The 24,961-nt window shown below is 45.1% G+C and overlaps 1 protein-coding gene across 1 annotated transcript in view; it reads left to right on the forward strand.

Moving 5' to 3' along the window:
* The first annotated feature begins 309 nt into the window (after window positions 1-309).
* The window catches only part of pappaa (pregnancy-associated plasma protein A, pappalysin 1a), a 295,025-nt gene continuing 270,373 nt past the window's right edge, over window positions 310-24,961 (forward strand). The window contains exon 1 of the mRNA XM_061876405.1: window positions 310-1,191. Within this exon, the coding sequence (XP_061732389.1) occupies window positions 801-1,191 (391 nt within the window). The 5' untranslated portion in view covers window positions 310-800. The remainder of the gene's footprint in view (window positions 1,192-24,961) is intronic.

Consider the following 24,961-nt stretch of genomic DNA (forward strand, 5'->3'; position numbering starts at 1 on the left):
AAACATGAGTTGTTCTTTTAGAATACACACACACACACACACACACACATGCACACGCACGCATACACTTGGAAGGCTCGGCGAGCAAGGAGCGACTATTGCGCACAAACGTGTCCGCTTTTACGCGCGGGAGGACGGACGGCGATGCTGCAGCTTTGCGCTCCCCCACTCTCTCTCTCTTTCTCTCTCTCCACAACTTTTTTTTTTTTTCTTGCAACACCTCCTTTAAGGAAGTTTGGATTTCTCGCCCCCCCCGCCTCCCCAACACCCCGTCCCTCACTATTGGAACTTTTTTTTTTTTTTTTTTTTTTTTTTAAATAAATATGAGAGGTCGGTTCGCTGTCACTTTTCCACGCCTTTTAATTGCTGAAATGTCTTATTCTGTTTTAAGGGTGGGATAAAAAAAAAAAAAAAGAGGAGAGGGGCAGGAGAAAGAAGGTGTGACAACTGTGGATCTCTGCAAGTAACTCCTACTAGCGTCCAAAAGAGGGGGGGAGGATGAGGGGGGGCATCGGCCAGTACCCCCCTCTCCTTGATTGATTAGTTATTAGTCATCCCTTTGGCTAAATGGGACCCATTGAAAAGGCACCGTGGAACACATGCATGAATCAAATATTCCCGGGTCCCTTCAATGTCTCCACAGTAGTTTTGCTTAAGAAGAGAGGGGGTCGTGGCTGGCAAATATAAAGAAAAAAGGAAGGACTCCAAAAAAAAAAAAAAAAGAAGAGAAAGTGTGGACTGTATATTTTTGTTTTGTTTTCATTTTGGATGTCACATTTGAGTGGCTTTTTTCGCACAGAATGAAACTTTGGACATCACCCTGGCTGCCCTGCCTGGTGATCCTCATCCTCTGCTTTGGATCAGAGTGCGGGACGGTCCGGAGGAAAGGCAGATCCAAGCGGGACTTGGTGCGCTTGAGGGAGGCGAGAGTCGCCCTCCCGGGGGCTTGCGCCACGCGTCTGCCCCGGGGCAAGCGCTCCCTGGCCGGCTTGGAGCGCCGGGGGCTGCGGCAGCGTCGGCGCTCCTCGCAGCCGGAGGTGAGCTCCCCCGAGCGGGGGAAGGCTGTCTATTTCACCGGCAGGGGCGACCAGCTCCGGTTAAAGCCCGGCGTGGAGATCCCACGGGGGAACTTCTCACTCGAGATGTGGATCAAGCCGGAAGGGGGCCAGCGCTCGCCTACTGTCATCGCAGGTATTGATTTAAATTCATTTTATTATGCATTTTTGACATTTTTTTTGCGACGTGCGTAAATGTGGGATTTCACTCTGCAACTTTGGATTTCTTGCGTCATGCAGCCGGCATGGGTGCGCATCAGCTGCTGCGTTCCAATGTATTTTAAAACTATGATGTAATGGTTAAAAGTTTGCACGTCGGAAGCAAAGGCGCGCTCGTGGACAGGTCAAATTGGACACCTTTATTCCTGCAGGGTTTTTGCGCAAAAAAAAAAAAAAAACAGAAAAAAATCCCACTTTTACGCACAAGCGTCGCTTCCAACCCCCCTTAATAGAGGTATTTATATATAATAGACGCAGATGATGCATGGAGGTGAGAAGGCGGGGTTTAGGGGGCTTGTCCACTGTAGTCTGCGGCCGTGCGTAAAAGCGCAGAGGTGTTAAACCAATTTAAAGTGCACGGCAACATGCGTTGCTTCCTCCCGCCGAAAGGGAGCGTTGCGCGCACACGTCACCTGCCGGTGCTGTTGTGCAGATGGCTTGCTTGCATTTGAACCGAATTGAACTGGAATGAACCCGCTACCTCCCCTCCAAGCATACATACTGGAGAGGGCTCTTGCGCGACCATATGAGCAAATTTACTCTCTGCCTTCTTTTTTTTTTTTTTTTTTTTAATTCCCATCTATCTGTCTGCCTTCGCACATTTGCCTAAATAACCACTGTGGTGTGTGTTGTGTTTGCCGACCACACTTTGCAGAGCAGCCAGTTGGCAGGGAGATGCTCTGCAAAGGCATAAAAAGAGGGGGCTGGGGGGTGGGGGTGGGGGGGGTGATTGTAAGAGTGCGTTAATGACAATAACAAGTACAAACATGGCCCAGGAAGCAGTGAGGGACTTTTAAATGAATCAAATTGAATTGATATATATATATATTTTATTTTTTTTGCAGTCTCTCATTATTACAGTGACCCCCAAAGAGAACAAATAAGAAGGCCAAACATTCCCAATAAAGCTTAATCTTTTTAAATCTAAAACACATAAACAAAAAAAAAAAATCCCATCCTCTTGTTTTGATCCACTGGCTTGTTTGCAGCAGCTGTTTTCTAGCCTTGCTTGTTTTGACCAATGCAGCTTCTCTTTTCCTATGTGTATGTGTGTGTGTGTGTGCGTGTGTGTGTGTTTAAATTCCACCCATGCCGTCTTCTAAAGTTTCTTATTTTTGACCGGTTGACTTCTGTTGTTGTTGTTTTCGGTGTCTTTTGGAAAGTTGGGGGGGTTGGAACGTGCGTGCCGTCACGGACTGACAGAAGAAACGAGTCACCTTGGCGCGTCTTGAACATTTCTGGCTAGTCCGCGTGCAAATGTACCATCCAACCCGACTGGTCGAGTATTTAAGCCCCCCCACCCCTTCTTTTTTTTAGGTCCAAAATACCGAATCGAGCGACCCCTGCCCTTGTGATGGGGCTTAAGTCTTACACTCCAGAGAAGTGGTTCTCAGAATTTTTTTTCACCAAGTACCTCCCCAGAAAACACTTGGCTTGCCAAGTGCCAGCATAACCTCAAAATACAGTAGCGTAGTAGGCCTAAGTAGTCATTAAAAACGAGGCACACCAGCATGCACAAGATGTTATGCATTGATTTTTTAAAAACTGACTTTGAAACAACGTTGCAAAGTAGTTGTTGTGACAGTTGCTTGCTGTCGTGCGGGTTCCACGGACCATCAAGGAAGGACATTTTGCTCTTGAGCAGGTTTGACTCTTGTTTATTTTTCAATAAAGCTCGATTCCGGTCTGGTCGCTTTTCAGCTCCTTCTCCGCAGCTCGCCCCTCGGTCGCTTTTCAGCCGGCCGCGTCTCCGTCTCTCGTGTGCTCTTTGGCGCTCTTGCTTTTCATCTGCTGCGGACTTTCCTCCTTCTGCCCCGAACTCTCCTCCTTCTCCCCTTTTATACACTGCGAGCAGATATGTTGATTGTCTGCCGGTGCGCGATCCACGCACCTGAATTGGATTGCTCCGCCTCCTTTCCGCCATCTTGGGCAGGGCTCCATCGTGCCCTGCCCTGCCGTCGGCCCGTCGGCTCCGCCTCTCCACAGTTGTATTTGCAAATTGAGACATATTTGGTGTCTATCAATCAATCAGTCAATCAATGTTTTTTCCTACAGCCCTAAATCCCAAGTCCTCAAAGGGCTGCACAAGCCACAAAGATATTCTCTTTCTCGGTTCAGATCCCACATAAGGCCAAGGAAAAACTCACAACCCAGTGGGATTGTAACTAACATTGTCTACTAGCTACTCTCCAGTTTCTAACGTTGGATCCACTTTGTTGGTTGGGAAATGACCAAATTTCAAGGGTCAAATCAACGTCAGAACCTGACATTGAAGAATGGTTGTCAAAAAGCATGTTGTTGCAAAGTTGTGTTTTTGTTGTAGAATATTGGTCGGAAAATGACCAAAATTCGAAGGTCAAATCAATGTCGGAACCCAACATTGATTAAACGTTGTCAAAAAATCCCGTCGTTCCAACGTTAGATTTGAGTTGCTCAACGTCAGGACCGATTTCAACAAGTTTTCAAAGTTGTTTTAATGTCTTGTGCTTTTAATCTCAAACCGCATTGAACGTATCTTTCAAAGGACACACACACACACACAACAAATAGGGAGATTGCGAGTTTTAATTGCTGCATTGTTAAAAAGGCACATTTTATCCAAGAGGAGACTGAGGGCTGTAGTCTCAAACCACATTGAACACATCGCTCAGAAAGACACACATGCACACAAACAACACATCAGGACAATGGGAGTTTTCTGTATTTAGTTGCTACATTGTTAAAAAGGCACATTTTATCCAAGAGGAGATTGAGGGCTGTCATTTCAAACCACACTGGACGCACAGCTCAGAAGGAAACACAGACACATTGACACACAAACAAACACCAAAAAAGAAGAAGGCAAAAATTTTGTATTTAATTGCTACTTTGTTAAAAAAAGCGCATTTTTAAGAGAAGACTGAGGGCTTCACTCTCAAACCGTATTGAACGTATCGCTCGAAGGGCACACACACACACACACACACACACACACACACACATGCGCACACACACACAAAGTAAGGAGATTGCGAGTTTTCTGTATTTAATTGCCATATTGTTTAAAAGGTACATTTTATCCAAGAGGAGACTGAGGGCTGCAGTCTTAAACCGCATTGAACACCTCGCTCAGAAGGACACACATGAAAAAAACCAACACGTTAGGACAATGGGAGTTTTCTGTATTTAATTGCTACATTGTTAAAAAGGCACATATTATCCAAGAAGAGACTGAGGGCTGCAGTGTCAAACCCCATTAAACACATTGCTCACAAGGAAAATTACAAATACCAAAAAAGTAGAAGGCGAGTCCTTTGTATTTAATAGCTACGTTGTTAAAAAGAAAAAAGAAAAAAAACATTTTTAGGAAGAGACTGAGGGCTGCAATCTCAAACCACATTGAACGTATCGCTTAGAAGGACACACACACACACACACACACACACACACACACACACACACACACACATACACACACACACAGAGTTAGGAGATTGCGAGTTTTCTGTATTTAATTGCCACATTGCTTAAAAGGTACATTTTATCCAAGAGGAGACCGAGGGCTGCAGTCTTAAACCGCATTGAACACATCGCTCAGAAGGACACACATGAAAAAAAACAACACATTAGGACAATGGGAGTTTTCTGTATTTATGTGCTACATTGTTAAAAAGGCACATTTTATCCAAGAAGAGACTGAGGGCTGCAGTCTCAAACCCCATTAGACACATTGCTCACAAGGAAACTTACAAATACCAAAAAAGAAGAAGGCGAGTCCTTTGTATTTAATAGCTACGTTGTTAAAAAGAAGAAAAAAAAAAACATTTTTAGGAAGAGACTGAGGGCTGCAATCTCAAACCACATTGAACATATCGCTTAGAAGGACACACACACACACACACACACACACACACACACACACACACACACACACACACACACACACAGAGTTAGGAGATTGCGAGTTTTCTGTATTTAATTGCCACATTGTTTAAAAGGTACATTTTATCCAAGAGGAGACTGAGGGCTGCAGTCTTAAAACCGCATTGAACACATCGCTCAGAAGGACACACATGCACACAAACAACACAATAGGACAATGGTAGTTTTCTGTATTTGATTGCTACATTGTTAAAAAGGTCCATTTTATCCAAGAGGAGGCTGAGGGCTGCAGTCTCAAACCACATTAGACACATTGCTCACAAGGAACATACAAACACCGAAAAGTAGAAGGCGAGTCCTTTGTATTTAATAGCTATGTTGTTAAAAAAAAAAACATTTTTTAGGAAGGAGACTGGGGGCTCCAATCTCAAACCACATTGAACATATCACTTAGAAGGACACACACACACAAAATAAGGAGATTTGCGAGTTTTCTGTATTGAATTGCTACATTGTTTAAAAGGTACATTTTATCCAAGAGGAGACTGAGGGCTGCAGTCTTAAACCGCATTGAAAACATCGCTCAGAAGGACACACATGCACACAAACAACACATTAGGACAATGGGAGTTTTCCTGTATTTAATTGCTACATTGTTAAAAAGGTCCATTTTATCCAAGAGGAGACTGAGGGCTGCAGTCTCAAACCACATTAGACACATTGCTCACAAGGAAACATACAAACACCAAAAAAGGAGAAGGCGAGTCTTTTGTATTCAATTGCTACATTGTTAAAAAGAAAAAAAAAAAAGGGACAACCGGTAGAAAATGGATGGATGGATCACATAAACTCCAAATATACTGAACTCAAAAAATATGTGGCAACTGATTTGCCTCACTTTTTTCAAGTTCTGCTTACTTATCGAGGTTTACAGTGTTTTTAATTTATTCTTGACGCGATTTAATTTGTTCTTTCAATAAAACAAAATGATGTTTAATCCACTGAGATTTTAGTTAACTAATATTAAGTTGCAGTTATATAATCTCCAAACAAGTTCATATTAGTTAAAAACAACAAGTTGAATGAAATTAAAAATAAGAAAAGTGTTACTCACACTCAACATTTTTAAGCAAGTACAACTTTTAACACCTTTTTAAGTTTGCAACTACATATTTTAGTTCATTATTTTGAGCATTCGTGTTTACAGTGAATGAATCAATCGCAATTTATATTTTTATTTATTTATACTCTGTGTGTGTATGCATATATAAATGATTACATGCACATGTGGCGCACCATACACACACAGAGGAAGTGCTTTTATTTTGTAGCATTTTCCTGCACTTCCTCTTCAGGCAGCAGACACTCGGAGGAACATTTTCAAGTTGCTTAATTGGTAAGTTTAATTCAATTATAATTTAAAAGTACATTTTACATAAACTCCAAATATTTACAATCTAATATTCTCAAATATTTAAGTTTATGAACTCAAAAAATACATGGCAAATTATTTGCCTACTTTTTTTTTTTTTTTAGTTCTGCTTACATAATTCGGGTTTACAGTGATACTGTTACCCCCCCCCCCCCCCACAGAAAAAAAACAACAACAACAATTGAATTTGTGTAATCTTAATGATATCAGTGCTTTATTAAATGATCTGTTTCTTTAAAGGCCTACTGAAACCCACTACTACCGACCACGCAGTCTGATAGTTTATATATCAATGATGAAATATTAACATTGCAACACATGCCAATACGGCCTTTTTAGTTTACTAAATTGCAATTTTAAATTTTACGCAAAGTATCCTGTTGAAAACGTCGCGGTATGATGACGCGTGCGCGTGACGTCACAGATTGTAGCGGACATTTTGTTCCAGCCCCGATCCCAGCTATAAGCCGTCTGCCTTAATCGCATAATTCCACAGTATTCTGGACATCTGTGTTGTTGAATCTTTTGCAATTTGTTCAATTAATAATGGAGACGTCAAAGAAGAAAGATGTAAGTGGAAGCGGTGTATTGCTGCTGCCTTTAGCAACACAAACACAGCCGGTGTTTCCTTGTTTACATTCCCGGAAGATGACGATGAAGCTTTACTATGGAACAGAGCGGTCAAGCGAACATGGTTCCCGACCAAGTGTCAACCGGCAGGTTTCGGTGAGAAAATTGTGGTAATAAGTTGGCTCTTATTGTAGACATGAACGTAGCTCGCGTCGTTCCTCGTGCACCTGTCGAAGAGGCAGCTGCAGACTCTCTTGCCTCCTCCGGTCGGCCGCCCCCGAACGTGGGATGCTTCCACCATGGAGGAGGGGGAAAAAAAATATCTCAGCCCGGCCTTCGCTTCGCCTCGTCGAGAAACATGGCTTCCCTTAGAGACACTAGCGGTCACCACACCCGTTGCTACACCCCCGACTTTCAGGTACAACCATATAATCTCACTAAAACACTAGTAACACAATAAGCAGATAAGGGATTTTCCCAAATTATCCTAGTAAATGTGTCTAATAATATCTGAATTGCTCCCACTGCGCTGGTCTTTTTTATTTTTTTTTGTAGTCCTTCACTGTTACTTTCCTCATCCACAAATCTTTCATCCTCGCTCAAATTAATGGGGAAATTGTCGCTTCCTCGGTCCGAATCGCTCTCGCTGCTGGTGGCCATGATTGTAAACAATGTGAGGATGTGAGGAGCTCCACAACCCGTGATGTCACGCACACATCGTCTGTTACTTCCGGTACAGGCAAGGCTTTTTTATTAGCGACCAAAAGTTGCAAACTTTATCAGTGATGTTCTCTACTAAAACCATTCAGCAATAATATGGCAATATCGCGAAATGATCAAGTACGACACATAGAAAGGACCTGCTATCCCCAATTAAATAAGAAAATCTAATTTCAGAAGGCCTTTAAAATGATGTTGTAACACAGCCACTCTCAACACTGATTAGGACGTTCTGAAAAAGTCATTTTTCTTTCTCTTCCAACGTTGTCGGCAGGCAGCAGTTAACATTCAACAGATTTAGCCATAACCAAACGTCAGGGTACGTCTTGTCCTCCGAAAGCCTTCCAGCAGGAAGTTTCCTGGGCTGCCGCGACGCTTGCATGTGGTCAGAATTGATCCCAGGTTTTACGATGCTTCCCACCACTCACTGTCTGTGACTCACATATCAGAACATCAAGTTCTGTGTCCAAATGTTATGCAAACTTTGATGTGCTCCATATACGGGTCATGCAGTGTTGTCCCCGCATCAAGGGGGGAAAGACAATGCCTCGTAAAGGGGGAGAATTCTCTGCCGACGGTAGCTGATACTTGCGGAGATAACAGACGTATCCAAAAGCCCAGGGGTGAGGTCGAAAAGGCCTGGCTCTCAGTTCATCCCATAGGTGTTATATTGGGTTCAGGTTAGGAGTCTGTGCAGGCCAGTCAAGTTCATCCACACCAAACCTGTCATCCATATCTATATGGACCTTGCTTTGTGCAGTGGTGCACAGTCATGTTGGGAGAGTAAGGGGTCCGCTCCAAACTGTTTCCACAAGGTCTGGAGCATGGAGTTGACCAAAATGTGTTGGTATCCTAGAGCATTCTAAGTTCCTTTCACTGGAACCAGGGAACTAAGTTCATCCACACCAGACTCTGTCATCCATATCTTCATCAATCAATCAATTTATATAGCCCTAAATCAAAAGTGTCTCAAACCACAACGACATCCTTGGTAGAGCCCACATGAGGGCAAAGAAAAACTCACACCCAATGGGACGTTGGTGACAGTGACAATGATGACTATGAGAAACCTTGGAGAGGGCCGCATGTCACTTGTATGTTAAAATACTGAACAGATGTTTACCTTATCCCAATAAACACCTGTTTAGTATTTTAATATATAAGTGTTTGATTGTGAGGCATTTAAAGCCACAAAATGCAACGGGTCCATCAGACCAGGCCACCAAACGCTGGCTGAATAACAACAATATGAACGTGGCACGCAAAATGTCTCTGCCAGTTTCTGCATCCCGCAGAGATACTTCTTTTGTGTTTTGCACCCGCGGTTCCCACACAAGGTTGCAACATTGTCAACACTGTCTGCTCTCATTTTCTCGCACATTCGACCCTTTTATGTAAAGCTAAACAGCTTTTTACCTTATCCCGATAAACATCTGTTCAGTATTTTAACATAAAAGTGTTTGATTGTGAGGCATTTAAAGCCACACAATGCAACGGGTCCATCAGACCAGGCCACCAAACGCTGGCTGAGTAACAACAATATGAACGTGGCACATAAAATGTCTCCACCAGTTTCTGCATCCCGCAGAGATACTTCTTTTGTGTTTTGCACCCGCGGTTCCCACACAAGGTTGCAACATTGTTTGTCAACACTGTCTGCTCTCATTTTCTCGCACATTCGACCCTTTTATGTAAAGCTAAACAAATTTTTACCTTATCCCGATAAACATCTGTTCAGTATTTTAACATAAAAGTGTTTGATTGTGAGGCATTTAAAGCCACACAATGCAACGGGTCTATCAGACCAGGCCACCAAACGCCGGCCGAGTAACAACAATATGGACGTGGCACGGAAAATTTCTCTGCCAGTTTCTGCATCCCGCAGAGATACTTCTTTTGTGTTTTGCACCTGCGGTTCCCACACAAGGTTGCAACATTGTTTGTCAACACTGTCTGCTCTCATTTTCTCGCACATTCGACCCTTTTATGTAAAGCTAAACAGATTTTTACCTTATCCCGATAAACATCTGTTCAGTATTTTAACATAAAAGTGTTTGATTGTGAGGCATTTAAAGCCACACAATGCAACGGGTCTATCAGACCAGGCCACCAAACACCGGCTGAGTAACAACAATACGGACGTGGCACTGAAAATTTCTCTGCCAGTTTCTGCATCCCACAGTGATTCTTCTTTTTTTGTTTCTGCACTTGCGGTTCCCACACAAGGTTGCAACATTGTTTGTCAACACTGTCTGCTCTCATTTCCTCGCACATTCGACCCTCTGATGTTCTGTGTACCTACACTCTGTCCTCCTGTCTAGGCCTGCTGTGTGTGTGTGTGTGTGTGTGTGTGTGTGTGTGGTACACAGAACATCAATTTCCACACTTCTATAAGCCCCGGGTCCAGTGGACCCGGACATGTTGTATATAATAGAAATGTGTAGGGTGTGTGGTCATTAAATATGTATTCTGATGTATGTTCTTCACAGAAAATGAGCCAAAGTCAGTAAGTCTCAGTTTGAAAAATGAATTAATTGTATAATTTTTGTTTTAATAAAAAAATGAAAACGGGTCCCACAGACCCGAACACCGCACAAGGGTTAAGGGTTGTATCAGTAAAATTTGATTGATTGATTGATTGATAACCCTGAAGAGTTCTTTCTGGAAATCGGAATTGAGTCACTTGAACCATGTCGTGATGTAGATATAAATAGACCATGACACCAAATTCAATAGAGAATAATAATAATATCAATGTCAAGTTCATGAGAGCAGAAGCCAATGTTGTCAAAGCGGTTTGAACACCCAGAGGAAGGACTGTTGAACTAAATGAAAGCATGACTGTTTGGAGTTGAAGTGTCACACTTATCGTTAGCGATCATTACCTCAAGCTGAACCCTCCTATTAGTCCAACCACTGAGCGAACATGAGCCGCCGCCAGCTACCTTTAACGGGATGTCGGTGTCACAATAAAAGCAAACGAAATCTATTGGCAGACTCCGAAGACCGGCGTCCAAGAAGTCGTAGCAGTGGACCAAATCAGTGCTTGACAGCCTAGTTAAATGTTTAAAGTCTCAATATGTGATGTCATTTTTAGCATCACATTTTTCGATTAAATATCGGTGGAAATTTCCATCGTCGTGACGGCCACTTAAAAGTCCTCTTGTGAGGGCGCAAACAGTTCTTTTGTCAGATGTCTTTTCTTTGTCGAGGCTTTCAATCCTTGTGTGTTTCCTAAGGGTGTTTTGCTCAGAGGAAGACGAATGGACGGTGGCCTTTGGAACACACGCAAATGGATACATATCACGTATGTACAGTGGGGAAAAACAGTATTTAGTCAGCAACCGATTGTGCAAGTTCTCCCACTTAAAACGATGACAGAGGTCTGTAATTTTCATAAGTACACTTCAACTGTGTCAGGGTTATTTGTTGTTGAACCCCAAGATGCAGAGACAGTGGCAGGCATAGAATATGAAGACATTATCTAAGATAAATAATAGAACAAGAACAAAAATAAAGCACGCACGTGGGCGGAATAACAAACTAAGGGAGCTAGCACTGCAAGCTAGAAAACAAAAAGGAACTTTTGTTGCGATCTGTGGCTCAGATCTTCACGTGTTTGTTTTTTCATTCTCTGTCTGACCCGTTTATTTCCTGTTTTTATCCATCACTATGGTTACACATCAGTCCACCTGCTAGTCTCGCCCCGCACACCTGCTAATAATTATCACCCTCCTATTTAAGCTCACCTTTTCTGTTCACTCATTCTCGGATCCAAATTTGCCCACGCGCATCAGTGACGACTCTCATCATTCGTATGTATTTTCTCGCTAGCTCTCACGCCAAGCCACTTTATTGTCTAGCTTTCATGCTAAATGTTTTGTTTACTCTTTTGTGTCCTCGTACCAAGTTTTAGTTTTCCTTGTTTTATCCTAGCTTTCACGCTAGCGTCTTTTGTTTACTTTTTCTCTTTACACCAGTATTTTTGTTCATAGACTTTTGTTATTAAATACCCTTTATCTTACCTATGCTGTATTCTGCTTCGACGCATCCACGGGAAAACCACACCGGCATTACCATGCCGAAGAAGAGTCTTCACAGTAGGATCCGAGCATTAAAACGTTTTTCCGCGTCTGGCAACCACGAGGAGACCTTCGACGAAGGCACATGGAGGGTATTCCGAGCGATGGAGGCTGAAACTCTCCGATGCAATCCAGACGAAAGCATGATGTGGGACCTGGAGGGAAAACTGGTTCCGATCGATGCTTCCGGGAGCGGTGAGTTTCCCTCCCGCAGCGCTCGCGCTCGTCCGCGTAGGCGGAAGCCGCGAAGTATGGCTTCGTCGGGCGACAGTGACTTGCCCACTCCATGTCTCCCTCCTCACGAACACAGCAACCTACAGTCAGCACACAAAACCCCTACACCATTGTTTGGGGACCCAATAACACACTTTGCTAACAGTTTTACCGACTGGGCAAATTCCCAACTTGTGTCCCGCGCAGATGACGTCATTTCGTCGACGCCCCCCGGTAACGCAAACCCGTCTTCCGATGATGACGTCATCAACAAGGAATTTTTTGGGGAAGATTCGTTTTCTCAGCCATTTTCAAATGACAATAACATTAATAATAATATACAAAAGTATCAGGATATTTTTTCTTATTATTCTAGTCAACCTCAGTCACCTAGTTTTTCTTCTAACCCACCGTTTAAACCTCATTCTCTGCCCAAGTCCAAGGTTTTTTCTCCCTTTTCAAAGGGACACTCTGGACAATATAGAGGGGAGGGGTCTGCCCGCCTCCAAACCTCCCACCACCCTCCCTTATGGTCAGTCCCTGACCACAGGGAACGGGTCTGGGATTCCCGTCTGGAGGGGGGGGCTATGGCCTATAGCTGTGTTGCGGAGGTAGGGCAGACGCTACCTGTTCTTAAAACTGCTAAACAAAGACCTCCATGTAGGCCACCTTTACCTGTTTTTCGGCCCGCTAAACGCTTAGCTCCTCCTAGTAGACCTCCTCCACCTGTGTTCTCCCCGGTCAAGTCACGCCCTCTTAGACCTCCTCCACCTGTGTTCCGTCTGTGCCCTAGTTCTAGTTTTAGTCACAGTCTCTCTCAGAGTTCGAGTCCCAGCCTTCTTCGTAGCCCATGCTCTAGTCCTACTCGTAGACCGACTTGTAGACTGAGTCGTAGTCCAAGTCCTGGTCCGAGTTTCCGTTCTGATTCTAGTTGTAGTCCTAGTCTTTCTCGTAGTCGTCGTAGTCCTAGTTCCACTCGTAGACTGATCCGTAGTCCGAGTCCTGTTTCGAGTCCGGTCCCGAGTCTTGTTTCTTGCCTTTGTAATATTAGTACTGATTCCCCTCGTGGTCTTAGTCCGAACCCTAGTCCTTACCCAAGTTCTTGTCCGAGCCCCAGTGTTACTGTAAGTCCTAGTCTTTGTCCTAGTCCTTGCCCGAGCACCAGTTTGATTGTTAGTCCCAGTCCTTGCCCAAGCCCTAGTTTGACCGTTTGTCCTAGTTCTTGCCCAAGCCCTGGTATGACTGTAAGTCCTGGTCGTTGCCCAAGCCCTTCTCAAAGCACTAGTGTGATTGTAAGTCCTGGTCCTCTCTCAAGTCCTTGCCCGAGTCCTAGTGTTTGTCTTATCACTCATCATAGTCCTAGTCCTGCTCACAGCCAGTCCCCTAGTTCTCCTCGGCAGACCCCTGTGCCTGCTCCTCGGCTGAAGCCGACTCCTGCTCCTCGGCTGAAGCCGACTCCTGCTCCTCGGCTGAAGCCGACACCTGCTCCTCGGCTGAAGCCGACACCTGCTCCTCGGCTGAAGCCGACACCTGCTCCTCGGCTGAAGCCGACACCTGCTCCTCGGCTGAAGCCGACACCTGCTCCTCGGCTGAAGCCGACACCTGCTCCCAGTCTGGTTCTCACACCAGCACATGACTCTGACCTGGTTTTCACGCCAGAAAATGTTTCTAGCCTTGTTCTCACGCCAGCACAAACTCCAAGGCTGGAGCCCACTCCGGTACCAGCACCACGACAGGTACCGGTGCCAGCTCCGCGCCGCCAAGCACCGGCGACGACGGGGCTGGAGCCCACACCAGCGTCGACGACGGGGCTGGAGCCCACACCAGCGTCGACGACGGGGCTGGAACCCACACCGACGACTACGCCTGCATTCACGTCGATGACGACTCCTGCGGCTCCCAGGCCGCCCCCGACGACTCCTGCGGCTCCCAGGCCGCCTCCGACGACTCCTGCGGCTCCCAGGCCGCCTCCGACGACTCCTGCGGCTCCCAGGCCGCCTCCGACGACTCCTGCGGCTCCCAGGCCGCCTCCGACGCCTTCTTCGGCTGCAGCACCCGCATCATCCTCGCCAGCTGCACTCGGGCCTGCTTTGGCTGCAGTCCCCGCACCCTCGCCTGCTGGGATTTCGGTGCTGAGGCGTCCACCACGTCAACCACGGGCGTGGCCTCTGCGAGGTCATCCTCCTCGCCAGATACTCCCTCCTCCATGTCGGCCACGGATGTGGCCGTGCCCGGGTCGTCCGCCTCGCCGGGCACCTCATCCTGCGAGGCGGCCACTAATGTGGCCTTTTCGAGGTCGCCCGCCAAAACTTTTTCGGCAGCAGCGTTCCACCCGCCGCCGCCACATGATGTGTCCTCGGTGGATTCGGGGACATGCGATCTGGCGACCCTCCACCGTGGCCTCCCTCCGCCCTCCCTTCGTTTGTGAACTTTCTGGTTTTGGGGAGGGGGTTCAAGTTTTTGTTTGTTTTTTAAGACATCTGGTATCTGTCTTTTGTTGGGGGGGAATACTGTTGCGATCTGTGGCTCAGATCTTCACGTGTTTGTTTTTTCATTCTCTGTCTGACCCGTTTATTTCCTGTTTTTATCCATCACTATGGTTACACATCAGTCCACCTGCTAGTCTCGCCCCGCACACCTGCTAATAATTATCACCCTCCTATTTAAGCTCACCTTTTCTGTTCACTCATTCTCGGATCCAAATTTGCCCACGCGCATCAGTGACGACTCTCATCATTCGTATGTATTTTCTCGCTAGCTCTCACGCCAAGCCACTTTATTGTCTAGCTTTCATGCTAAATGTTTTGTTTACTCTTTTGTGTCCTCGTACCAAGTTTTAGTTTTCCTTGTTTTATCCTAGCTTTCACGCTAGCGTCTTTTGTTTACTTTTTCTCTTTACACCAGTATTTTTGTTCATAGACTTTTGTTATTAAATACCCTTTATCTTACCTATGCTGTGTTCTGCTTCGACGCATCCACGGGAAAACCACACCGGCATTACCATGCCGAAGAAGAGTCGTCACAACTTTAGCATGGAAGCTAGTGGATAGCCAACAGAAAAACTGGAAATAACTAATGCTAACAGAAACAGCTTACCGCTACGACGACCAGGACAAAAATGTAACATGACAGGTAGTAGCTGTGACAAAACGACATGACAGGTAGAACGACAAGAGTGACATGTGGCAACGACAATACAATAGAATGATCCAGCCACTGACACAAGACAATGGAGGTACAAATAGGAGCCGGCTGATCGGCAACAGGTGTGGCCAGATGCCAATCAGCCGCAGCTGAGGGGGAACACAGCACTCGGGGAACAAGACAGGAAGCTGACAAAATAAGAGCACTAGACAGGAAATACTAAACACACTGAGGAGGAACACAGCACTCAGGGAACAAGACAGGAAGCTGACAAATTAAGAGCACTTGACAGGAACTAAAAGACAGGAATGACTAAACACAGGAAAGAGACAAATGCAGTAGGAATTTTAAAGAATTTATTTGTAAATTATGGTGGAAAATAAGTATTTAGTCAAGCATTCAAAGCTCTCGCTGATGGAAGGAGGTTTTGGCTCAAAATCTCACGATACATGGCCCCATTCATTCTTTCCTTAACACGGATCAATCGTCCTGTCCCCTTAGCAGAAAAACAGCCCCAAACCATGATGTTTCCACCCCCATGCTTCACAGTAGGTATGGTGTTCTTGGGATGCAACTCAGTATTCTTCTTCCTCCAAACACGAAAAGTTGAGTTTATACCAAAATGTATACATGGATGATACAGCAGAGGATTGGGAGAATGTCATGTGGTCAGATGAAACCAAAATATAACTTTTTGGTATAAACTCAACTCGTCGTGTTTGGAGGAAGAAGAATACTGAGTTGCATCCCAAGAACACCATACCTACTGTGAAGCATGGGGGTGGAAACATCATGCTTTGGGGCTGTTTTTCTGCTAAGGGGACAGGACGATTGATCCGTTTTAAGGAAAGAATTAATGGGGCCATGTATCGTGAGATTTTGAGCCCAAACCTCCTTCCATCAGTGAGAGCTTTGAATGGTTGACCAAATACTTATTTTCCACCATCATTTACAAATAATTTCTTTAAAATTCCTACAATGTGAATTCCCGGATTTTTTTTTTTTTCACATTCTGTCTCTCACAGTTGAAGTGTACCTATGATGAAAATTACAGACCTCTGTCATCATTTTAAGTGGGAGAACTTGCACAATCGGTGGCTGACTAAATACTTTTTTGCCCCACTGTATATTGCTCTTAGACCTATACATGTTAGTATGCGAGCCAGGACGGCCCCGAGGCAGGTTCTGGAAAAGCGTAGTGTGTTAGATTAATTGAGCATGGCAGAATTATGACAGCTGTTTACACTGGGAGCCCGGCGAGCATTTGAGCACACCTTCTAGCCTTGAGTGCACGAGCTGACAGATGGAGGGCTTTTTCCTCTCCCTGCAGACGTCATCCACCTAAGACACCGGCCTTGACGCTCAACCCCAGCCGGTCGCTGTCCTTTTGAACATAAGTCCATTGAATTAGCCGGTTAATGAATGCATCCTGGAGCGCTCGCGTCTAACGAGAACCAGATCAAAGTTAAGCAGAGATGTCAGCGCGCTTGCCATCGGCGATCAATCATGGGAACAAGCATGTGTTGGCGTTATTATGATTATTATTATTACGAGCGAGACAGCGGAATTGAAAAATGTGGGACGCTTTAGAGCTGGGTGATCAATCCCTGTGATGACGCGATGTCGAGGTCCTCGTGACGTCGCCTCATCTTGAAGGGGGACGGTTGTAAACATTGCGTTAGAAAGACGACACTCCGTCTATCCATTTTCTACCGCTTGTCCCTTTCTGGGGCGCGGTGGGTGCCGGAGCCTAACTCAGCTGCATTCTGCTCGATAGACACCCTGGACAAGTCGCCACCTCATCGCAGGGCCGACACAGATAGACAGAAAATATTCACTAGGGCTAATTTAGTGTTGCCAATCAACCGATCCCCAGGTGCATGTTTTTTTAGAGGTGGGAGGAAGCCGGAGTACCCGGAGGGAACCCACGCAGTCACGGGGAGAACATGCAAACTCCACAAAGAAAGACCCCGAGCCCGGGAGTGAACTTAGGACCTTCGTATTGTGAAGCACATGCACCAAAGCCGGTTCCACAGTGGTAAATCCCACCTAACCTTATCCTTGTCCACACACACAATGGTCCTTTAAAGGGGAACATTATCACAATTTCAAAAGGGTTAAAAACAATAAAAATCAGTTCCCAGTGGCTTGTTTTATTTTTCAATTTTTTTTTCCAAATTTTACACCACCCGGAATATCCCTAAAAAAAAAGCTTTAAAGTTCTTGATTTTCGCTATTTGTGATGCGACTGTCCATTTCCCTGTGACGTCATACAGGGCTGCCAATACAAACAACATGGCGGTTACCACAGCAAGATATAGCGACATTAGCTCGGATTCAGACCTGGATTTCAGCGGTTTAAGCGACTCAACAGATTACGCGTGTATTGAAACAGATGGTCGGGGTATGGAGGCAGATAGCGAAAACGAAATTGAAGAACACATTGAAGCTATTGAGCGAATAGCTATTGACGCTATTCGGCCATAGCATGGGTGTACCTAATGAAGTGGCCCATAGCATGGCTGCCTTATTAGCATCGCCGGTAAAATGTGCGGACCAAACGATCAGGACTTTCGCATCTTATGACACTGGAGCAACTTAAATCCGTCGATTGGTAAGTGTTTGTTATGCATTAAGTGTGGGTATCTAGTTTCAAATGTACATATAGCTAGCGTAAATAGCATTTTAGCATCGATTAGCGTAGCATGTTAGCATCGATTAGCTGGCAGTCATGCCGTGACCAAATATGTCTGATTAGCACATAAGTCTACAACATCAACAAAACTCACCTTTGTGATTTCGTTGACTTAATCGTTGCAAATGCATCTGCAGGTTATCCATACATCTCTGTGCCATGTCTGTCTTAGCATCGCCGGTCAAATGTGAAGACACTCTGGTACATTCAATGGGGGTCTGGCGGCAGATTTCTTGCCAGTGGTGCAACTTGAATCCCTCCCTGTTAGTGTTGTTACACCCTCCGACAACACACCGACGAGGCATGATGTCTCCAAGGTTCCAAAAAATAGTCGAAAAAACGGAAAATAACAGAGCTGAGTCCCGGTGTTTGTAATGTGAAAATGAAAATGGTGGGTGTGTTACCTCGGTGACGTCACGTTCTGACGCCATCGCTAAAAGACTGATAAACAGAAAGGCGTTTAATTTGCCAAAATTCACCCATTTAGAGTTCGGAAATCGGTTAAAAAAATATATGGTCTTTTTTCTGCAACGTCAAGGTATATATTGACGCTTACATAGGTTTGGTGATAATGTTCCCCTTTAAGACCGGAAAATGCGCACGTCATAGTCACCTCCAGTTTTGCTTTGTGTGCAAGTTCTTAAATGTAACTTATCTGAACAATATCCAGTGTTGTGGTATTTCAATTAACTGGAATCCAGAGGCTCTATTGTAGTGAATCACACCTGAGACATCATAACTCTTTAAAGGGGAACATTATCACCAGACCTATGTAAGCGTCAATATATACCTTGATGGTGCAGAAAAAAGACCATATATTTTTTTAACCGATTTCCGAACTCTAAATGGGTGAATTTTGGCGGATTAAACGCCTTTCTGTTTATCACTCTTTGTGCGATGACGTCAGAACGTGACGTCACTGAGGTAATACAGCCGCCATTTTCATTTTCAACAAATTGCAAACACCGGGTCTCAGCTCTGTTATTTTCGACAATTTTTTGGAACCTTGGAGACATCATGCCTCGTCGGTGTGTTGTCGGAGGGTGTAACAACACTAACAGGGAGGGATTCAAGTTGCACCACTGGCCCGAAGATGCGAAAGTGTCTGCCGCCAGACCCCCATTGAATGTACCAGAGTGTCTCCACATTTTACCGGTGATGACAGACATGGCACAGAGATGTATGGATAACCTGCAGATGCTTTGGCAACGATAAAGTCAACTAAATCACAAAGGTGAGTTTTGTTGATGTTGTTGACTTATGTGCTAATCAGACATATTTGGTTGCGGCGTGACTGCCAGCTAATCGATGCTAACATGCTATTTCTAATTGATGCTAACATGCTATTTACCGGGGGTGCTAAAGCAGACATAGCACAGAGATGTATGGATAACCTGCAGATGCATTTGCAACTATAAAGTCAACGAAATCACAAAGGTGAGTTTTATTGATGTTGACTGCCAGCTAATCGATGCTAACATGCTACGCTAATCGTTGCTAACATGCTATTTACCGGCGGTGCTAAAGCAGACATGGCACAGAGATGTATGGATAACCTGCAGATGCATTTGCAACTATATTATGTTTCCTTCCACCCACATTTAATGCGAAAAAAACACTTAGCAATCGACGGATTTAAGTTGCTCCAGTGTCACAAGAGGCCAAAGTCCTGATCGTTTGGTCCGCACATTTTACCGGCGATGCTAACGCAGCTATTCGGCCATGCTATGGCTATGAATAGCGTCAATAGCTATTCGCTCAATAGTTTAAGTATCTTCTTCAATACTTTCATAATACAACCATCTGTTTCAATACATGCGTAATCTGTTGAATCGCTTAAGCCGCTGAAATCCGAGTCTGAATCCGACCTAATGTCGCTATATCTTAATGTGCTATTCGCCATTGTTTGTTTGTATTGGCAGCACTGTATGACGTCACAGGAAAATGAACAGTGTCTTGGCAGAGAGCGAAAAAAATAAATAAATAAATGATAAATGGGTTGTACTTGTATAGCGCTTTTCTACCTTCAAGGTACTCAAAGCGCTTTGACACTACTTCCACATTCACCCATTCACACACACATTCACACGCTGATGGATGGAGCTGCCATGCAAGGCCCTAACCAGCACCCATCAGGAGCAAGGGTGAAGTGTCTTGCTCAGGACACAATGGACGCGACGAGGTTGGTACTAGGTGGGGATTGAACCAGGGACCCTCGGGTTGCGCACGGCCACTCTTCCACTGTGCCACGCCGTGGCACTTTAAAGCTTTTTTTAGGGATATTCCGGGACCGGTAAAATTTTGAAAAACAATTCAAAAAATACAATAAGCCACTGGGAACTGATTTTTATTGTTTTCAACCCTTTTGAAATTGTGATAATGTTCCCCTTTAATGGACATGTGAAAGTAAACAATGTGATAAAGTACATTTTACATCAATCAATCTAGGGATCCAGATATCTGGTCAGGACACTCCTCACTCTTTTGCCTTCACCTTCATTGTCCATTCGTTTTTTGGTGACTATATACTCTGGAACTAGACGTTGAGTCCACGACATACATGGCGGACAATAACAAATACAGTATTCTGTAGTCTTCCCTCGTTGGCCAGGTAACACAAAGTACACGCTACCTTTATTTTATCATATCCATGGGAGCTCGCATTCTTGCTGTCTCTCTTTCGACGAATGGACAAAGTTTTTCAGTAAGTAGAATCACAGCTGACTCGGACATTCGAAAGTTCTCTTGCCGTCTAAGTGTTGTATCCCAGATAGCTGCAATAACTTTCTCTTAAGGTATTCATGTGCGAGTTCCACAAGCGTCTGTACAGACGAAAGGAAAAAACACGGCCATGTCTGGATGACTGGCCTTCATATTTCCAGTGGTTAGGTCCGAGTTACGAAACCGCTTTACTATGAAGCTGGCTGTGGCGCGGTCTTTCTGACGTCACTACCTGTGTGGGGCGTGGTTTTTCGGGCCGCATTTCCTCCCCGAACTCACTTTGTAATCGATCAATGAGTCCATACAAAGCTAAGAGCCGTAGATTCAAGAAATAGATGGCACATGTGACAGTCGCTTGCTGTCGTGCGGGTTCCCAGGACCATCAAGGAAGTACATCTTGAGCAGGTTTGACTCGCTTTATTTTTCAATACAGCTTTTAAATGATAAATGATAAATGGGTTGTACTTGTATAGCGCTTTTCTACCTTAAAGGTACTCAATGCGCTTTAACACTACTTCCACATTTACCCATTCACACACTGATGGAGGGAGCTGCCATGCAAGGCGCTAACCAGCACCCATCAGGAGCAAGGGTGAAGTGTCTTGCTCAGGACACAACAGACGTGACGAGGTTGGTACTAGGTGGGGATTGAACCGGGGAACCTCGGGTTGCGCACGGCCATTCTCCCACTTTCTCCAGGTCTGGTCGCTTTTCAGCTCCTTCTCTGCTGCTCGCTCCTCAGTTGCTTTTCAGCCGCCCTCGTCGTCGTCGTCTTGCTCTCTGTCGCTTCCGGTACTCGAACACTGCTGCGGGCTCTTCTCTTCCTTCTGCCCCACCCTCCTCAGCTGCTGCCCTTTTATACAGCCAGAGGAGATTCATTTATTGTGTGTAGGTGCGTCCTGAACTCGATTGTGGCCTTGCTCCCTGCACGCCCCGCCTCTCCGCTCGGCCGCATTCTCCGACTCCTTACCGCCACCTGGCGCCTCTCCACAGCACACTTACCCGTGTAAAAAGTTATCCAAGGAGGGGAACCTTAAACGATGAGTTAGTGTGGCCAAAACGGGGCTTAAGCTAAATAATTATTCATTTACTGAGTTTCATCCATCCATTTTCTTCCACTTGTCCCGATTGGGATTGCGGGGGGTGCTGCATTTGGGCGGAAGGCTGAGTACACCCTGGACAAGTCGCCACCTCATCACAGGGCCAACACAGATAGACATACAACATTCATATTCACATTCACACAGTAGGGCCAATTTAGTGTTGCCAATCAAAGTTATCCGGCTTAATGTAGGCAGGATCCAACGCCAATTTCAAGATCTGTATGAGATGCTATCATCTTTATCTATTAACAAGATTCAGACTGTAGCCCTGGTAAACACCAGGCTATGTAATATAATGTGCAAAACACACTCTTCGTTAGCAGTCATTTCTGTCTGATTGATTGTGACTCAGAGTAACCCATCCATCCATCCATCTTCTTCCGCTTATCCGAGCCCAGACTTCCCTCTCCCCAGCCACTTCGTCTAGCTCTTTCCGGGGGATCCCGAGGCGTTCCTAGGCCAGCCGGGAGACATAGTCTTCCCAACGTGACCTGGGTCTTCCCCGTGGCCACCTACCGGTTGGACGTGCCCTAAACACCTCCCTAGGGAGGCGTTCGGGTGGCATCCTGACCAGATGCCCGAACCACCTAATCTGGCTCCTCTCGATGTGAAGGAGCAGCGGCTTTACTTTGAGTTCCTCCCGGATGGCAGAGCTTCTCACCCTATCTCTAAGGGAGAGCCCCGCCACCCGGCGGAGGAAACTCATTTCGGCCGCTTGTACCCGTGATCTTATCCTTTCGGTCATGACCCAAAGCTCATGACCATAGATGAGGATGGGAACGTAGATCGACCGGTAAATTGAGAGCTTTGCCTTCCGGCTCAGCTCCTTCTTCACCACAACGGATCGGTACAACGTCCGCATTACTAAATACGCCGCACCGATCCGCCTGTCGATCTCACAATCCACTCTTCCCTCACTCGTGAACAAGACTCCTAGGTACTTGAACTCCTCCACTTGGGGCAGGGTCTCCTCCCCAACCCGGAGATGGCATTCCACCCTTTTCCGGGCGAGAACCATGGACTCGGACTTGGAGGTGCTGATTTTCATTCCGGTCGCTTCACACTCGGCTGCGAACCGATCAAGTGAGAGCTGAAGATCCCGGACAGATGAAGCCATCAGGACCACATCATCTGCAAAAAGCAGAGAACAAATCCTGCAGCCACCAAACCGGAACCCTTCAATGCCTTGACTGCGCCTAGAAATTCTGTCCATAAAAGTTATGAACAGAATCAGTGACAAAGGACAGCCTTGGCGGAGTCCAACCCTCACTGGAAATGTGTTCGACTTACTGCCGGCAATGCGGACCAAGCTCTGACACTAATCGTACAGGGAGCGGACCGCCACAATAAGACAGTCCGATACCCCATACTCTCTGAGCACTCCCCACAAGACTTCCCGAGGGACACGGTCGAATGCCTTCTCCAAGTCCACAAGAGAGTAACCCCTTTGCGCTAATTTCTCGTGCCAGGCTAGTCTCGCCAACATGGCCGACTTTCGGATTGGTGACATCGCGAACATTGCTCAATTATGTCACTAAACTTGCAATGTTAATCCGTAAAACAGGGGTAGGGAACCTATGGCTCGCGAGCCAGATGTGGCTCTTTTGATGACTGCATCTGGCTCTCAGATAAATCTGAGCTGACACTGCTTAACACGATAAGTAATGAATAATTCCACTTGTAATCACAGTGTTGAAAATAACGTTCAAAATATAAAACATTCTCATGCATTTTTAATCCATCCACCCGTTTTCTACCGCACCTGTTCAAGAAGTTGCGTTAAAGGTAAGAAGTTATTTATTTATTACTGCTTAGTGTGGGGCATGCCCTCCTAGGGGTTCTTCAGACCACCAAGCACCGACATGAGAGCCTGTTTCAGGGTTACAATATTGTTTTATTTTTCAATTAGTCTCTCAGTTGCTTTCCAGCAATTGTCTTTTTCTCTTTCGTTCTCGCTCGCGCTCGCGCTCTGGCTCCAGCCCCAGCCCCAACCCCATCTCTCCTCCTGGCTGCTGCTTATAACAGAGTGACAGATGATTAGATAACAAGGCCCAGGTGCGCCATCTACACACCTGTCGCTGATTTCAAGGCCGATCCTGGCAACACCCCGCTTCGCTGCAGGCCAGCAGGCCACGCCCCCTCCACATTTAGCTTCAGAATAACAATGTTATTACAAAGAATAAGAGACCTATTATACTCTAGAAATGTTGGTCTTACTTAAAAATGCACGCGTTTAGTTGTGTTCAGTGTTGAAAAAATATTATATGGCTCTTAAGTAAATACATTCTAAAATATTTGACTTCTTGGCTCTTTCAGTCAAAAAGGTTCCCGGCCCCTGCCGTAAAACAAACGCCTGTTCTTTAATTAAAATAAATGCAAACATTTCGTGAGCTAACATTTTCAACCGTATACATGTGTGTAAAATTCAATTGTAATCATTATTGTTGATATGCTTAATTAACACTTGGGGAAACCTGGGACCTTTGTGGGTCCGTTTTTTCTTGTCTTTGATGATGACATCATACAACGGATTGTTCATTTAAAAGATTAGCGGGATGAAACACAGCCACAGGAATAAAACTTTGCATTGTCTGTTCTTTGCTGGGTTATTTTTTTTTGAACAAGCTATTGAGTGAGTATACATTGGAGTTCCCAAAGACCCTTTTGTCCCCCATTGACTCCCTTTAATAAAGACCATTTTGATAGACTCCAACCCCGTTATTTTAAAATGGCTTTTTTCATGCAAACCAAATGAGTCCAAACATTTCCCTTTGAATTACGTGCAAATCCTATCAAAGGTGTAGTTTGGCCCCTCAACTCGATACTGCCAGAGTACCATAGAGTACCATATATTCATATTAGTTGGTGAGTTGGTAGTGACATACCAGTTGTGTGAATTATGGTTACAAAAATATGGTGCGTGTGGGCACAAATACTGCATAGTTTGTGTTTTTGCAATCTGAAGTTGATCTTGAGATTTAAGCTTTGCTTTTATTATATATATATATATATATATGTATATATTAGGAGTGGGCAAATTAATGCGTTAATTATGAATTAACTCATCAATCTATTAACGCCGACAATTATTTTATCGCACATTTGCGTATGTTGTTTACATGCTTTTATTTTGTTAACGCCTTTTC

The sequence above is a fragment of the Nerophis ophidion genome, linkage group LG17 (assembly GCF_033978795.1).
Source record: "Nerophis ophidion isolate RoL-2023_Sa linkage group LG17, RoL_Noph_v1.0, whole genome shotgun sequence".
In the NCBI taxonomy this organism is placed as follows: Eukaryota; Metazoa; Chordata; class Actinopteri; order Syngnathiformes; family Syngnathidae; genus Nerophis; species Nerophis ophidion.